At 45.7% G+C, this 17,971-nt stretch overlaps 1 protein-coding gene across 2 annotated transcripts in view; it reads left to right on the top strand.

The window, feature by feature from the left end:
• RTN4IP1 (reticulon 4 interacting protein 1) overlaps window positions 1–17,971 on the top strand; it is a 69,457-nt gene that overhangs the window by 26,232 nt on the left and 25,254 nt on the right. For both annotated transcript variants that reach the window (XM_089921618.1, XM_022553532.3), the window contains 3 exons: window positions 3,436–3,572; window positions 7,005–7,188; window positions 11,512–11,604. In XM_089921618.1, coding sequence (XP_089777744.1) covers window positions 3,436–3,572; window positions 7,005–7,188; window positions 11,512–11,604 — 414 coding nt within the window. The remainder of the gene's footprint in view (window positions 1–3,435; window positions 3,573–7,004; window positions 7,189–11,511; window positions 11,605–17,971) is intronic.

The raw sequence follows: 17,971 nt of genomic DNA, 5'->3' as shown, positions 1-17,971 counted from the left end.
TAAAAAGTGGAGGAACAGAGAGCATATATTAAAATTATTTTAATCCTTTCATTAATCATATTGGTAGTGATATTAGTACTATTATTCAGAGACTGTTATGTTGTAATATACAGTGGAACAGTTGGGTATTTATGGCATATTTTAATTCTGTCATCCCCTTTGTCTTTGACAACCAGGGTTTTAGGAGTGGAGGAAAGGAGATACAGATGTAACAGAAAAGAGGTTAAGTAAAAGCTTGACAGTCTGGAATTTGAATTGGAAGTATCAATCTGAACTCAAGAGATATTTTGTATATGTATGTATGTAAAGCTGTCTCTTGAAATATCATTGCTTACACGCAGAAAAAAATGCAGCGCCTTGGAGAAATGGCAGATTCCAGATCTAGGGCGCAAAATGTACGAGAATGAGCCTAAAATATATTAATAGCAAGGAAGTTAGTAAAGACTAGTTGAGCCATGTCAAAAAGACTTGGGAGCCAACTTGAAGAAACTCCCAAAGATCGTCAAAGAAGACAATTTGAGATTCAGTAATCATAATGATAATTACAGTGAATTGAAATCCTTCAACTATGTTTAAATCCATGAGTTCATGATGATATTTTTAAAAAAGTGGTCACTTTTGGAAGATGATAGGAAACGAATTTATTATTTTATAAACTGAAAAAAGGAAAAAATTATTGGCCTTTTCTATATGAACTGTACACCTGAGTAAACTAATATATGAGGAGAGGTGTTTCTTTATAAAAGTATTCCAACTACTAAATGAAAAAGGGAGAGAGAATATCACCATTTTGCAACCACCAGTAGACAGCCACTGAGATAATAAAAAGGGCAACAACCAGATATGCTATGCATCCTATAATTTTGCCAGACACTATTCATAGTCTTACTAAATGGATTGAAACAGAAGATACAGAGGACAGAGTAACAGGTAGAACTGTCCCAGGTGTGCAATCAGAAACTCCAGAGTTTCCAGTGGGAAAAACTCTGCAGGTCACATGGCCTAGATTCTTTCACAGATAAATTTTAAGAAAGTGAAGGGGATAGGGACTTCCCTGGTGGTCCCGTGGCTAAGACTCCACACTCCCAATGCAGGGTGCCTGGTTTGATCCCTGGTCAGGGAACTAGATCCCACATGTTGCAATGAAGATCCTGAGTGCTGCAACTAAGACCCAGCACAGTCAAATAAATCGATAGGTAGGTAGGTAAGACTAAACTGTGGTATCTAGGGAATGCATATATGGGTGATAAAACCTTTTTTTTTTTAATGCAAGGAGGTGATTACTATAAATATCAGGGCAATGGTGACTTGTGTGGGGACCGGGCACAGGGAAGAGCTTTTGGAGTGGCAGCCAGCTTGCTGTCTCTGTCTGAGTGTCTCTGCCTTACAGACGTCTCTTATACTTGTGTTTTAGTTTACATAAAATAGTAAAACAACTAAAGCTGTTTTAAAACCTTTTAGTAGTGTGCAAAGATATTAGATAGTTCTAAGTGGGAGAGGAAAATCTAGAAATTTGGAAAAAAATTCATTGAACTGTTTCAAGATATGACAGATTCTTCCTGAGGATTTAATACTGTTTAAGGAAAACACAAATATAGGTGCTTAGAACACAATTTCCTTTTTCCTTGACAGTTTCTTTTTTTATACAGATACTGGATGGTTATCTTGGATTGTATTCTTCACATATTTGAATTTAGTTTGGGACTTGCTGTTGAAAGCAACATGTCATTATAATCAAGTGTCTCTGTTTGTGGCCCATAAACTTAAACTATCATATATCATGTCAGTCCCTAAATGTTTTAATTCCCCTCAGATTTCCAGGGCATATTCCTTGGTCAGTATTACTTTTTAAAAGTGAGAGATAAGATTGTGAGTAGTTTTTAAATCCTTTATTGTTTTTTGTTTTTAGCAGATCTCCAGCATCTGTGTGTACCACAGAATGGGGATTCAGTAGTGAACAGAACAAACACAGATCTCGTATATTCTAGTGAACCTCTGCAACTTATATTAGGGAAGTTCAGGAAATTGGTATTGAGGACAGGAGTGAGAAAACAGCTGATTTGTTATGACCTATAACTGCCCATTTGAAAATTTCTCAGTGGACTTCAAGTAACTGTTCTCAAATTTTGCTGATGATGGCTCCCTTTTAATTCTATCAAATTGTCATTATAGAAAGCAACTGTAGTAATTTTGGAGCATGATGCTTTCTGGATACTTAATCCTGAATCCTTTTTTTTTAAGTCTAGTTATTTTAAAATATATTATTTTTAAAATATAAGGTATCTGCATTTTAAATCCTCCAAACCATTTATTTAGGTCTTTTTACTCCAAAGGAGAGGACCTGATGCATGTTTTAAAAGTAAAATGGGGCTTCCCTGGTGGCGCAGTGGTTGAGAGTCCGCCTGCTGATGCAGGGGACACGGGTTCGTGCCCCGGTCCGGGAAGTTCCCACATGCCGCGGAGCGGCTGGGCCCGTGAGCCATGGCCGCTGAGCCTGTGCGTCCGGAGCCTGTGCTCCACAACGGGAGAGGCCACAACAGTGAGAGGCCCGCGTACTGCAAAAAAAAAAAAAAAAAAGTAAAATGGCCATGTTTTCTTCCCCTCTTTTTTTTTTTTTTTGGCTGTGGTGGGTCTTACTTGCAGAGCGTGGGCTTCTCTCTAGTTGTGGCGTGTGGGCCTCTCTCTAGTTGTGGCTTGTGGGTTTTCTCTCTCTAGTCGTGGCGCGTGTGTTCCGCAGTTTGCGGCTCACAGGCTCTCTTGTTGAGGTGTGCGAACTCAGCAGTTGTGCACGGGCCTAGTTACCCCGCAGCACATGGATTGCTAGTTCTCCGACCAGGGATCAAACCCGTGTCCCCTGCATTGCAAGATGGATTCTTTACCACTGGACTACCAGGGAAGTCCCTTCTTCCCCTCTTTTTAAGAGCACCTTTCATTTATTACCCAGTACCTGATTACCCAGTTGTCTGACTCAAGATTATACTAACACTTACCGGAGATGCAAATGAAGAGATGTTGTGTTTTTATGTTTTGGGCGCATTTTAAATATTCATCTTCTGAGGACATGATTTTTTTTTTTCCCATTTTCCTTTGTCATCATTGAAAATGCTGAGCTTAAGGCCATCAACTCCTGTCTTTTCTGATGCTGGTGAGGCACTGAGCCCTTCTGTAATTGGATTGGTTATAACTTCATGACAGCAAGGCGACTAACTGTCTCGTCCAGGGAAAATGAGATCTATCTCTTGGATTTTTCTTAGTGAACAAAAGTTTAATCATTTTACTAGTCTCTGGCAGATAGCTTCCTGTAGCTCTTGTTAAGACAGAGCACTTAGAATTGTCTAGAGATTAACCTGATATATGTATACATGGTGCCAACTATTTTTTATTTAATTCAGTTTTTCTACTCCCCTCCCCCCTTTTCTTTCCTTTTTTGGGCAGGTAATGAAAGCGTGGGATGCTCACGTGACAGCAGTCTGCTCTCAGGACGCCAGTGGACTTGTAAGGAAGCTCGGGGCAGATGATGTAATTGATTACAAATCCGGGAATATGGAAGAGCAGTTGAAACATTTAAAGCCGTATGTATTCAAGCAATGTTCATATTGGGAAGGTGGGAACAAAGACAGCTGATAATGCAAGCCTGAGATGGTTGGGTGAGTCTTAGACAAGAATCTATGAAAACACTCCATGTCTCCAGAGGTTATTTGGGTTGGTTTCTGTTTTAACTCCAGATGTTAATACAGCACGATCGTGGAATGTAATTTGTACCGAGGAAGACATTTTGCCTACCTAGCCTTTTGCTAATTTTTTTTTTTTTTGCGGCACGCGGGCCTCCCACTGCTGTGGCCTCCCCTGCCGTGGAGCACAGGCTCTGGACGCGCAGGCCCAGCGGCCACGGCCCACTGGCCCAGCCGCTTCGCGGCATGCGGGATTCCCCCCAGACCGGGGCACGAACCCGCGTCCCCTGCATCGGCAGGCGGACTCCCAACCACTGCGCCACTAGGGAAGCCCCCTTTTGCTAATTTTTAAGTTAACTTCCTTTTATTGCTCGTGTGTAATAGGTCCGAAGGCAAAATTGGAAGTGTATTCCCTCCGGGGCATTTGACACCACAAGAAGAACATAGAGCAGTACGTGAAATACATGATTAGTGTTTTGGCTTCATAATGAGGGTTTCAGAGAAGCAAAGGCAGTATAGATATCAGTAATGGGACTCCGTGGATGTTCTCGGTGCGTCCTGGTGAATGCCAGGCTGTGGTCTGACGGAGTGTACCAAGTGAGAGCGGATTCAGGAATTCTCTCAGGCCCTGTCCATCCTGACTGTGGCTTGGGCAGGGACGGGGGTGCTTAGGAATCTGGTCTTCACCCAGCCCAGGCAAAGCTGCAGCGGAGAGCGTGCCTGAGGAGTATTTGGAAAGCTGTTTACTGCTTCTATTTCAAAGATTTTTCCTTTTTTAAATTAGTTTTCAGAAGCTAATTATTCTTGCCCACTTTAAGTAGAAGTATATTTTCATGGGTTAAAAAAAAAAGGAGACAAAGGGAGCCCCTATCTGACACAGCCCAGACTCTCAGCCAGCACCCCAACTCCCAACAGTAGATGTTTGGCTGTACAGCCGGGAGCAGCCGGCCACTCATCGTCCTGGAGCTCTTTATGGAATGTCCCTTCCTGCTCGGCAGTGTTCTAAGCACAGGCTAAGACACAGTGGCGAACAAGACACATTGCCCCCTTTCGTGGGCTTGTATTCTAGTGGTTAGTGCTCTCAAGAACACTGATGCAGCGAAAGGGGGGAAAGAAAGGCTGTTTTAGAAGGAGGAGGCTGTTTGCCATGGTGTGGTTGAAGAATGCCTCTAAGTGAGGCATTTGGGCAGAGGCTTCAGGAGCAAGCCAGGAGGATAGGACTTCTTTTTGTTGGGGGCAGGGGTCTTGTTCCCTGCTGTGTCCCCCTCCACCCCGGGATGGTGTAGTGACCTACAGTCAATATTTGTTTAATGACTTGTTGAGGGAATCTAGGAGAGGAACACTTGTTCCAGGTGGGATAACACCCAATGTAAAGCCCCTGTGGCAGGAACACGCTCTATGGCACATTTGAGGACTAACGCTGTCCCTTGAGGAGATCCCTGCCTGTGTGGCAGGACCGAGGCTTCCAGATAGTGGTAGTTTCGGTCAATCACCTCTCTTCCGCTGCTTCTAGGAATAGCAGCAGAGAGAGGCCAAGGCCCACCCTTTACCCCCATCCACCTTGAGTTTTTTGCATGTCTGGAACCTTTTGCCAGAGAATAGAGACCCTGACGGGTGAAGGCGAGAGCGCACCCAGGCTAGCCTCCCACCCTGCACCTCACTCTCTTCCTCCGAGTCTCCGCCCGGCGGCCTTGCCCCTTCTGCTTGCTCTTGTCCAGTCGGGGACCTCACCAGCTCGCAAATGCAGGCTATTGTTTTTTTAATGATCGCTTTAGTTAAAATTGATCTTTGTAACTTCTGCCTGGAGGTTGGCCTCTTAATCCACCCAGAATAAATGTGTTCCTCCTTCCAAATAGCAGCCTTTTGGATTTGAATCCTAGGATTTTACAGCAGGAAAGGGCTTTGAAATCCTTCAGTCCTTCTCTATGGCATTATAGTCGAGAAAATAAGGGGCAGAGGATTTAGGAGTTTTTTTCATGCTCAGGGTCATGCCACTTAATCATTAGTGGGAGAGCTGGGTCTAGAGCCTGGTCTCTGGACTTCTTTTTGCAGGCAGTGCCAGTTCTGTAATACCAGGCTGCCCTTAAGTTTTATCTAAATTAAGTGCCATCGTGTTTGTTTATCCAAAATTTGGGAATGAAATAGGAACTTAAAAGTAGAAACTTAAGCAGAAACGTAAACTCATAAAGAAGAATTTTTCTGTTCTTTTCTAATGAGAATAGTCATCTAGTAAGGTCATTCTCCTGCACTTCATATCTTTTAATTTTTATTTGCCCTTCTTTAGTCCCATGAAAGAACTCAAGAGCCACAAAGTTGGCCAAAGCTGGTTTTAGGAGCTTTGACGTTCATCCAGATGAATTTAGGAGGGAAAAAGGACTTACCAAAAAGGAATTCCTCTGTTAATTTGCTTAATATATAAGCATGCATTCTCTAAACAGATCTTTATTTTCTAAAGTATTTTAAAGCTTCATTGGGTTCTATCCCCTTTAAGTAGAATGTAGCGATTATAGCAATTTTAGGTTAGATTTCAGGAGCTGAATATCTGTCAGTTCCTGTGCATTCCATTATGACTGCATTTTTTTGGCATGTTAGAGCAGAGCTGAAGACTGAGAGCAGGCTGTTGATTTCTCTTTTGCTTTGTGCTGATGTGCATGAAACCAAAAGAAGAAAATTCCATAAGGTGAAGAGGATGCTTCTACAAGCAGTTCTGATTGTGGAGGGGATACAAGCAAATGACTTGTGCGGGTCAAAACCTAATACACTTTTCTCTCAAGTGAACGAAAGAGTACTTTGACTTCACATTGGATGGATAGCTTTGCAGTTTTCTATAAAGCTTGAGTCAGGGTTTCTCAGCCTTGGCAACCTTAGTTTCTCAACTACTGACATTTTGGGCTGGATAATTTTTTGTTGTGGGGGGCTGTTCTGTGCGTTGTAGGATGTTTATCATCATCCCTGGCCTCTAGATGCCAGTACCCCCTTCCCACCGCCTCCCCCAACGGTCACAACTAAAAATGTCTCTAGACATTGCCTTATATGTCTCCTGGGGGCCAAAATCACCCTCGGTTGAAAACCACTTGTTTAAGTCATTCTTAAAGTATTTGAAAATAATATGATTTTATGATTTAAAAAAATGACATTGACTTATGGTGGAGAAAACCCAGAGATCCAGTAAGTGGGTGTGCCCTTTTCTCCTTTGTCCGGGCATCCACCCCCTGCTGTCTGCGAGCTGTCACGGAAACAAACCCTGTAGCTAACTGGCGCTGGGAGTGAAGGCGGCTTGGAGCCCTGGATAAAGGCTGACCAGGATGTTTTGATTTGATTCTTTCTCTCCAGGTTTGATTTTATTCTCGACAGTGTTGGTGGATCCACCGAAACATGGGCTCTAAATTTTCTCAAGAAGTGGTCAGGAGCCACGTATGTGACTTTGGTGACTCCTTTCCTCCTGAACATGGACCGGTTGGGCATAGCGGATGGCATGTTGCAGACAGGCGTCACCGTGGGCTCTAAGACATTGAAGGTAGGGGGAGAGTCTTGGTTGGTGAGAGCAAGCAGGCACCTGGGGCTTCTGGAATTTGGTTTCCTCCTAGCCAGTTTCTTTGCTCATGGAGCCAGCACAGCACAGTGGCTGCAAGCAGGGCTCTGGAGTCACGTACTGACGGGGTACAAATTCTAGCCTCCACTTGGTAGCTGTGTAGCCCCGTGCAAGTTACTTAGCGTCACTAAGCCTCAACACCTTCACCTGAGAAATGAGGCTAATGGTGTATCTCCCTTACTGTATGTTGTAAGGATTAAATAAGATAATCTACCCATGTGAAGAACTTGGCACAATGCCTGGTACCCAAGACACTCCTATTAAATGTTAGCCTTTATTTATTTATTTTTAAAATTTATTTATTTATTTTTGGTGCGTTGGGTCTTTGCTGCGTGAGGGCTTTCTCTAGTTGCGGTGAGCGGGGGCTACTCTTTGTTGCGGCGTGTGGGCTTCTCATTGCGGTGGCTTCTCTTGTTGTGGAGCACGGGCTCTAGGTGCGCAGGCTTCAGTACTTGTGGCACACGGGCTCAGTAGTTGTGGCTCGTGGGCTCTAGAGCGCAGGCTCAGTATTGTGGCGCATGGGCTTAGTTGCTCGCGGCACGTGGGATCTTCCCGGACCAGGGCTCGAACCCGTGTCCCCTGCATTGGCAGGCGGATTCTTAACCAGTGTGCCACCAGGGAAGTCCCGTTAAATGTTAGCCTTTATTACTAGCTATTATTACCGCTCCTGATTCCATCTGATACACCTTCCGCTTTTTTCTTGTCTGCACCTGATGGCTCTCTGTTTCACTGTCTTAATGCATACAGTTTCTTGTATATGATGGCAGAAGCTTCATTAAGACAGCGTAGAGCTGGCTGTTTTCATGGTAGTAACACTGGGATATGCCAGTGACTCCCAGACTGGGGATTTTGGACCTTCAGAGGTCCATGGGAATTTTTTTGAATTTCAAAAGCCTGAAGGAAGGGGCTTCCCTGGTGGCACAGTGGTTAAGAATCCACCTGCCAATGCAGGGGACACGGGTTCGAGCCCTGGTCCGGGAAGATTCCACATGCTGTGAAGCAACTAAGCCTGTGCGCCACAACTACTGAGCCTGTGCTCTAGAGCCTGTGCTCCGCAACAAGAGAAGCCACCGCAATGAGAAGCCCGTGCACTGCAATGAAGAGTAGCCCCCGCTCACCGCAACTAGAGAAAGCCCACGTGCAACAACAAAGACCCAACTCAGCCCCCCCAAAAAATTAATTAATCAATTTAAAAAAAAAGCTGAAGGAAATTGTATTCTTCCATCAGTGAGCCTACAAAGACTAATGGAACCATCATGCTTCTTCTGGAATTGTATCAACTTGTCTTGACAGTACATGTCCCATGTGAATCAGAAACTCTAACTATTGATGGCATTCTGGGGGTTTCAAAGATTTGATTAGTCAGCCTGATTTTGTTAACAGGGCCGTAAGGAGCTATGTCACCCAACTGAACACATCCCGTGCATGGTGGGCCTTCAGGACTAGTGCAGATCAGCCCTAGTACAGGACTGATAGGAGAGCTCCAGAGTCTGCTCTCTACCCGACATGACAGTGGTGACAGAGGCTTATAATTTCATGTTATGCACTGTTGGTAATTATAGCTTATTGGTTTAAAATGTGAATTAGTGTTGAAATGAAATAAGTGACAAGAAAATATACATTCTGTTTTTTTTTTTTTAATTAGACAAAATACTTCAGGCTCAGGAAAAAGGCAGTAGAAGGTTCCTCAAGGGTGAAAAGGTTGTGAGTCACGTCGACCTAGCCAGCACTGCCATGTATTTGCAAGATGACTGGCTTGATAATTCTCTTTAGCTTCTTGATTCTCGAAATTAATTTGGAACCTTTTGGGGGCTGAAGTTTAGGACTCTGGTCTCTTGAATGCTGTGTACTAAGTCCTTAGAGGTGGTGAAGAAGAGCTGTGATGGAGGAGACTGCTGCTCAGTCCTTAGGAGCTGGGTCTGGGTGATAGGAGTGAACAAACCGGGCGCTGTGCTCCGGGTTCTTTAGTTTCACTTGGTTCAGACGGCAGCCAGCAGCAGTGTCCACGGGGCGCTTTGTGGTGGAGGAAGGAATCTTAGCTGTCCTTTGTCTCTTCTTTCTCTTTTCATGAAACTCGGGCTTCCCAACTGCTTTAAGATATAAGTTTAAGTTTTCCATAAAATTTCACAGTTTGAATTGCAGTGGGACCTCTTATAAGTTGAGCTTCAGAGCTATCCTCCGAGAGTAAGACAGGCACAGCTCTCTTCGTTTCCCTTTCCCCCGTCTTGAAAGATGATAGTGGTAATCTCACGTGAAAACCTTTTAAGTAGTTTCTGATGTCTTTCTGAGAATGTGCACAGTTAAAGCCTCATTGTAATGCCTGCCTGCTTTGGTTTACTCTCTCCTGTAATGGCCTGGAAAACCTACACAGACCTCTTAGAGCAGAATATAAAAATTCTGCTGTTGCAGACCAAACGTTTCACTTTACAGGGCAGCCTGCTGTAAAGGAATTACAGATATGGCAGTTATGACCACCGCTGTTCCTCTTTAAAACTCTGAACAGTGATCAGAAGGTTTTAATTATAGTCTGTAAAACCAGTCCTATGGAGAAGTACATGAACAGGTCTTCTGTGATTGTAATTAACTGGACCTGCTCTAAGCTTGGGACAGTCCCAGTGCCTCTGGTGTCTAGCCACCTAAGCCTTCAAATGTTTTTTTTTGTTTGTTTGTTTGTTTTTAAGTTAGTTGTCTAGACCAATGCTTCCTGACCTCTTTCATGCTCTGACATGCAGAGAAAATGATAGTATTTGAATAGCATATCGAGACCACTCTGGGCCAAGAGCAAACTACCTGGAGGCTTGCGTTAGCCCAGGCTCTGCCCTGCTACTCCGAGGGCTTGTCATACCTATTCTAGGGTGAGCTTGGCTCTATTTACATCTGTGGTCCTGAGATAATGATCAGTGGTGACCCCTTTAACTCTTACAAGTTGTTCCAGGTTAGACAATAAGGGTCACTCAGCCAAACCAGTAAGCTGTTCCTGGCGCACTCATTGCGAAGCTCTGCCTAGACCACAGCTTGGGTTTGTCTGTCTCTCCGCAATCTTAAACTCTATTTGCATTGCCCCAGTCTTTCCTCAGTAAGCTTTACTTTCAGCACTAGGTAAATATTTATCAAATATTTTCGATGTGTCAGGCACCTTACATACATTCTCATTTAGTTCCTCCAGCCCCCCTGTCAGCTAGGTGGTGGTACCTCCATTCTGCAGGCCGGGAAACAGGCTGAAAGTGGTAGCTTGCCCTAAATAACACAACTGTCAAGGCCTGAGGTAGAGTAGCAGGGGAGTTCCACTGCACCTGCCGGCTTCATGCCGTGATGGTAGCTGATCATCATGCTGAGATTGTGCGGTGAGCTCAGTGGACAAAGTCTGAGCTCGCCCAGCAGTTGGGGCAGGTGCAGGGAGGGTGGCGGCGGGGAGATACTGGCTGGCCCCCCTCCTGCTTCTGGGTCACTCCCGTCTGATGAAGTTTAGTTGGGCAGGTCGTTGAGGTATCACTGAGAACCTCAGCTCACTTGCTGTTTTGATAATGGCCTACCCTACCTCCGACATAAAGAATAATAATCAAAGTGGCTATGGCAGTAGAGTGGTCATGAACCCTCTTGGTGTAAGATTTTTGCCTGTCTTCACCAGGGGGCATTTTGCCCCACAGTAGATTAGGTGGCTTGGGACTTGCTATAACTATAGGGGAAGATCCAGCCATGATGCATGAGGAACTTTATGCTTTGTTTTGTCCTTAAAGCTGTCTTAATTCCTCTCAGAGCCAGAAAAAAATGTTTTGATTAGATTTCTTGTTTAAGATCATATGTTGGTGCCTTATTGCCCTTAAAGCATTCTTGGATTAGGTGAAAGCTCTTTTCTGGTGCCTCAGGGCTTTATTCAAACCTTGGTAGGGAAAGTCTAGAGGTCTCAGCCCCTCATATGTTCTAGGGAAGAAACTGAGTGTGTAAGATTAGACTGTCATTTTAAGAAGGGCTTTCCTGTGCTTACTTGCTTGTCAGTCACAACCTGGGGGAGAAGCCCGAGTTCACATGGGTATATCTCTGTTCATTCACTTATTTATGAAACATTTATGGAGCATCCACTGTCTGTCAGTCACTGTGCTGAGGTGCTGGGTGTACAGCTCATTGTGGCAGCATGAAATGGGAAAGCAGTTTGTCTGTCTTAGTCATGCAGGCAATACTTTTCCCAAAATTTGCATTTTGTCAGATTTCGTCCTTTCCTATATTTGACACGTTTTGTTTTCTTTTTAGCATTTCTGGAAAGGAGTCCATTATCGCTGGGCTTTTTTCATGGCCAGTGGTCCATATCTAGATGACATTGCAGAACTGGTGGATGCGGGAAAGGTAAGTGTATTGCCAGGGCGTCCCTTGTCACCTTGGTGACCTGCCCAGCAAGCCTAGTCAATGGGAACTCCGCAGAGGTAGGCTCGGCCAATGTCCACGCTGCCTTACACACCGAGTTTAAGTGCTGTGTTTTGGGTTCTGTCTCCATGGGCATCATAGCCATAGACTGCTGCATTTGAGACAGAGCGTACACCATCTAGTGCAGCCCCCTTGGTTTGCAGATGAGAGGCAGGCCCAGAGAGCTTATGTGATTTTCCCAAAGACGCTTGGTTACATGGTAGCAGAGCTGGGATCTACAGCTGGGCTGCTGCTATTTTGATAATGGTCCTGATAAGAAGGCACCGTGAAGGCAATTGTTGCACAAAGGTGGGGACACACTTGTGAGTTTACAGCTGAATTGCTTCTTGAGCTTCTTTAGTCCGAGGGTGAGGCTGCTTTGGAGGCAAGCAGATTTCCAGATGAGCAAGGAGATCAAACACTGTGGAATCTAAACAGAACTGGACTAGAAGTTAGGTCCCTGGGTCTCCTGTTCCCAGGTCAGTGTAATAAAGTCGGCAAATAAATGGTATGTCTGAGAGGGTCAGTGGTCAGGATGTGATTCAGGATTGATGGCGATTTTGGTAGAGACAGCTGGTTGGTGTTTCTGTCTATTCGAGTCTGTCCTGCAGCGGACTTGGTGGGGAGGGACTACTGCTTGGAGCCTGGTCAGCCCTTTTTGGGTGTCGAAAGGGCTCTTAGGGCTGATGGCAGTTGAAAGACTCCTTAGCTACCACCTGCCTATTTAACTTCTTACGTGGTTTTAACGGCTCAGACATGCCACCTCTGGAAGAATAACCCAGAAGGCAAACTCATATTCTGGTACTGATATTCGTGATTTTATTGAGAAATTATATGGAATTATAAATGAAGGGAGCGCTTCCCTGGTGGCGCAGTGGTTAAGAATCTGCCTGCCAGTCAGTGCGGGGGACATGGGTTCGAGCCCTGGTCCGGGAAGATCCCACATGCCACGGAGCAACTAAGTCCATGCGCCACAACTACTGAGCCAGCGCTCTAGAGCCCGCGAGCCACAACTACTGAGCCCACGCGCCTAGAGCCTGTGCTCCGCAACAACAGAAGTCACCACAATGAGAAGCCCGCGCACCACAACAAAGAGTAGCCCCTGCTCATTGCAACTAGAGAAAGCCCGCGGGCAGCAACGAAGACCCAACTCAGCCAAAAGTAAAAAAAAAATTAAAAAATTAAATAAATAATAAACAAATGATTGGAGAGGCTTATGTACCCTAGAGGGTTGCATGAAGTCATAGATAAAATGATTCTCATTTTATAGATGAGAAGACTGGCTCAAAGGGATAAAGGGACATGCTCAAATTTGTAGACGTGGGACCAGGACTCATACCTCTGACCCCAGTCCTGTGCTTTTCCCTCCTCACCATTAAGCTGCGCTCTTCGTGCTTGAAGCCGATCTAGGACTTCAGCTTAAATTGACTTGTCATTTTACACTGGGCAGGGAAAGGGTCTGGAGAAAGTCTAGCATCACACCACGTGATCCTTGCTAAGCCATATGGAAAGAGCCCCTTGAAATGGATTTTCTTGTGTTGGCACCTGCCCCTTGCTGGCCCATCTCATCTTTCCATTTTGGTTTGGGAAAGAAATGTTTTTAGGAACTACTGGCTGCTTTTTGTGCATTTAGTTTTTTTATTCTATTTCAGCCAAGGAACTTATGATAGAAAATGGCCCACTACTATTTCCCAAATATTTTGGTTCCAAGTTTGCTTGCCTCTTCTCAGACTTCTAAGTCTTGATGTGTACTGGGTAGACAGGAGCTCAGCCTTGTTGTGGCTGCAATGTGCCTCTCTGTAGGGATCTCCCCATATCCCACAGGGGTGCTTATTTTATTTCTAGGAAGAAGGAAATGAGCCATCATCAGATAATACTGCCCATAGTTCTGCATAGTGCTGAATGGGGATGGAGCCTCATCATTAGAGAGGTCCCTGTCCTCCAGAAGTCACCACACTTGTCCTGACGTCGGCTCCAGACTGTCCACATGCTTATCATTGCTCTTTTGTGTTCAAAATATTGTGACGCTCTCTCTACCTAGAAATTACTATTTATGCAACAAAGAGAGGTGTTTGTGTACATGTCCCTATTGAATTTGGTAGATAACTGGTGGAATGGCTAAAAGAGGACATGGTAGAAATAATGATGCCCTTCAAGTGTCCTCCTCGAAGGGTGAGTGAGGAGATGTTCCTCTGGCCTTTGATTCTCTTCTCACCAGGGTTATTTGGGCTCAGGAGTCATTTCTGACAGTGAAGGGCTCTGGGACTATGGCGGTTGATATGTGACACCGGATCCACGAAGAGGCCAGCTGTGCTGTGCATCCTGCTGCTTTGTGGGTGTGAGAGGTTGTTGCCTGTCTACACTGGGAAGTTGGAAAGGATAACAGAACAGATCTGCTTACCCATTGTGTGGTTAGTAAAGACTGTAAAGTTGGACGAGGACACTGAAATCCTTCCAACCTTTGGCTGACTGCTTAATGAATCTAATTAGCAGGTATCCGATAGAGGGGCTGGAGTTGTTTTTTGACAGTGTGAGGCCATGAACCAGAAGAGGCTACTCTTAAAATACTTTAAGCTTTGGAATGAATAATACATTTGTAATATTCAAAATCCAAAAGGTAGGAAAAGTTATTTCATAGACTCTTCCTTTGACTCCTGTCCCTCAGTCATGGAGATTCTCCTTGTCAGGGCCCCAACATTATCAGTTTTTTGGGCATTCCAAAGATGTTTTGTGATTCAGTAGGGTGTAACAAAAGAATGATTTATAATTAGCACAGTGAGGTTAATGGGCTGCTACTGAAACTGTGCCTTATGCCTGAAGTTTATTGGCATTTTCTCCTAAGCACAATAAACATTTCCTGTTTTTATACTATTCAGCAAACTGTTTTTGGTGGGGTGCCTACCACAATGCATGGGGCACACATATACAATGGAATATTACTCAGCCATAAAAAGAAATGAAATTGAGTTATTTGTAGTGAGGTGGATGGGCCTAGAGTCTGTCATACAGAGTGAAGTAAGAGAGAAAAACAAATACCATATGCTAACGCATATATGTGGAATCTAAAAAAAAAAAAAAGGTGCTGATGAACTTAGCTGCAGGGCAGGAATAAAGAGGTAGACATAGAGAGTGGACTTGAGGACATGGGGTGGGAGGGCGAAGCTGGGGTGAAGTGAGAGTAGCATGGACATATATACACTACTGAATGTAAAATAGCTGGCTGGTGGGAAGCAGCAACACAGCACAGGGAGATCAGCTCGGTGCTTCGTGATGACCTAGAGGGGTGGGTGGGAGGGGTGGGATAGGGAGGGTGCGAGGGAGGCTCAAGAGGGAGGGGATAAGGGGACACGTGTATGCATATGGCTGATTCGCTTTGTTGTGCAACAGAAACTAACACGGTACTGTGAAGCAATTATACTCTAATAAAGTTTTATTAAAAAAAACACTTAGAAAAAAAAAGACATGAAAGAAACTTGAAATACTGGTTGCTGCACCTGAAGAGGGGAACTAGATGGCTGAGGATCAAGTATGGGAGGGAGATGTTCCTTCATACCCTTTCATCTTGTTGAGCATATGTACGCACCTGTGGTTCGTGTACTTATTAAGGCCATTGGAGTCCACAGGCCCATTCAAGATCCTAGGTGACCAGCCAAGCTTCTTGGTTGAACGATGATGTATCTCGGTTTATTTATTTTAGCCAGCATCAGAATAGTTCCTGTGGAAGTTATTTGAATCTAATTCAGAAGTTACTGAGGGCTTCACCCAGTAGTGTGTGGAGAGATGCGTTGGTCACGCTGAATTACATCCTGAGCAGTGCTGTCCACTAGAACTTTCTGCAGTGATGGAAATGTTCTCTGTCTGTATTGTCTAGTGTGGTAGCTACTAGCCGTATGTGGCTGTTGACCACTTGAAATGTGGCTAGTGCAACTGAGGGACTAAATTTTTCATTTTATTTACTTTTGATTAATTTAAATTTAAGTAGCCCCATGTGGCTTGAGGTTAACAATTTTGGACAGTGCAGCTTTAGACACAGTGTAATAAGTTCTGAGGCAAATGATTTCCCAGACCCGCTTTGGGGTGGCCAGGCCCTAGTTTTGCAATGAACTGTATTCCAAAACTTTGAACTCCTTATTTGCAGCTGGATTTTTTCTCCCATAGAAAGAATGTAACGGCTAGGGACTGAATCCCTGGGACCACTACGAGAGTGTTATCTTGCCAGATGTGGTAGGTACCTCACAGCCGTGATGCTACTGAAGTTTTCAGATGCCACTGAAAATTGTTTCTATGGGGAAACATAGGCCGAGTTTCTCCCCTCACCTTCTGGCTAGAAGGAGTGCCTGTTTTTAGGGGGGCCTAGGGACAAGTCCTGGGATGCACATTTACTGCCTTGGAGAGTATCCTCCCCCCGCCCAGTCTCACCTCCTATCTTCCAGCCTTGAGTTTTGCATCTGGGGCCAGGAAGTTCAGAAATGGCAAGTCTGAGCAAAGCCCACCTTTTCCTTCTTCATATCTGCTTAGTTTAAGCCCCCTTCTTTCCCTTTATCCCACCCCAGGAAATACTGATCCTGTGGCAGAGCTCAGGGCCACGCCTATCTGAGAGGGGGTGCTGGCGCTGTGTCCTGCCGCCCTGCGCCGGGGCCCGTCCACAGGCGTGAGGACAGGGATTGCCAGGGGCCTTTAGGTCTCCCTGGATCTCTGTCATCGGCCTCTGTCTCCTCGCACTCCCCCGCTCTGAGATCAGTTTCTGTGCCCCGTGGAGGCTGCGGCCGAGGGTCTGAGGAAGAGGTGACAGACTTGGGCTTCCCTCCCCAAAACACCCCCATGCCATGCAGTGATGACATCGGGTGTCTGGGACCCTAAGTCTGCTCCTCTGCTAAGAGCTCTGACCTTGCACTTAGCACGTAGACACCTGCGCTTCAGTTTCCTAATCTATCCAACAGGCTGGCTCAGAGGCTCCCCTGCTTTAAGCTCTGCCGTTCTGTGATTTGCGCAGGGAAGTGGGGTGGAGGGAGAGCCTCTCTGCAGGCCACTGTGCCTGCCTGGGTGCCATCCTCTCTCCACCAGCTCTCCGAAGCTCCTGTGCTGCGAGGGTTTCTGCCTGAGAAGCAGGGAGGCTTGCCCAGTGGCTGATGGGCAACAGTGTTCTGAGGCCACACCAGGGAGGTTGAGGTTCCCATGGTCCCTGTTCTCATGGAAGGGATGTCAGGCAGCAGGTGCCAAACCCCGGGGCCTGGTTTTGTGCAGCCTTTGTTTAGGAAGGGAAAGGACAATCAGAGAGCCTGAATTTGGGTCTGAGACTGGGATGAATGCTGCAGCCGTGGACTCCCTGTCAGCTGTGCGCCCCGCGCGTCTGCATTGCCCTCGAGTGTGGTATCAAGCCCGCCGCTTTATACCAGGGCTCCCTGAGCCGGCCAGACTACAGCAGTGTCATCACATAAATGTCCCCACCTCACCGTGAGTAACCTTTCTTTCCCCTCTCTGGATTTTTGCTCTGATCCCTTTGTCCATAGCAAACAAGCATTCCAGGTCTGACGTGAGGCTGTGTGTAGACACTGCCTCATTATCCCGTTAATCTCTGTTTGCTGTCATATATTCAGCCAACAGTGGCTTTTGCCTGCCTGTTAATTGAAAGCCTCTTTTTTCATTGTCACTTACGGGAAGAACTGAATGCCTGTTATGCTACAGTCAGCCCTGTGGGATTATCCGCCACAATAGGCCTGACCAACCAGATTAAAGTGTGCCCGTCGCTGTGGGCTGCCTGGGTCATCAGTTCAGGGTCTGTCTCTCCGGTCAGGTTCTAGAGTGGGCGGAGCTAGGTGGGCGGCCGCTCATCCTGGAGTGGAGCAGGTGGATTCCCGTTCCCTTGTGACCTCTCGTAATGCCGCTGCCGGTGTCCGGTGCTCAGTGACAACGAATGGGTGTTCCTGCCTCCTTTCTTTTCTCGATGTCTCTCTCTGGTGCCTGCTTTGTGTGCCTGCTCTGCGTCAGTGCCTGGCACTTAGAGGGCAGACAGTCTCTGTGGAGTGGGTGAATGTGCATGACACAAGTCAGGAACCCTAAGCATAAGGCAGAAGGCTGCAGTGATTCCCTCCCTGATGTGCAGAAAACTCACCTCCACCCCTAGAGATTCTGATTTAGTTGTTCTAACTGCAGACCAAGGACTCTGCATTTTAAGCATGCATTCAGGGGATTCCTTTTCAAGTAATCAGCATCCAGAAAGCAGTGTCCAGCAGCCTGAAGGAGAGGGATGGGTTCGGGAGGTTCTGGGTGGGACATGCAGGGAACAACTTGGATGCATTCCACTCTTTTA

This window comes from Delphinapterus leucas, chromosome 12 (assembly GCF_059928025.1).
Source record: "Delphinapterus leucas isolate spDelLeu-1000000601 "Yukka" chromosome 12, BTC_Dleu_Yukka2, whole genome shotgun sequence".
Taxonomy (NCBI): domain Eukaryota; kingdom Metazoa; phylum Chordata; class Mammalia; order Artiodactyla; family Monodontidae; genus Delphinapterus; species Delphinapterus leucas.
The sequence above is the reverse complement of the archived record's forward strand: the minus strand, read 5'-3'. Positions and strand labels throughout refer to the sequence as shown.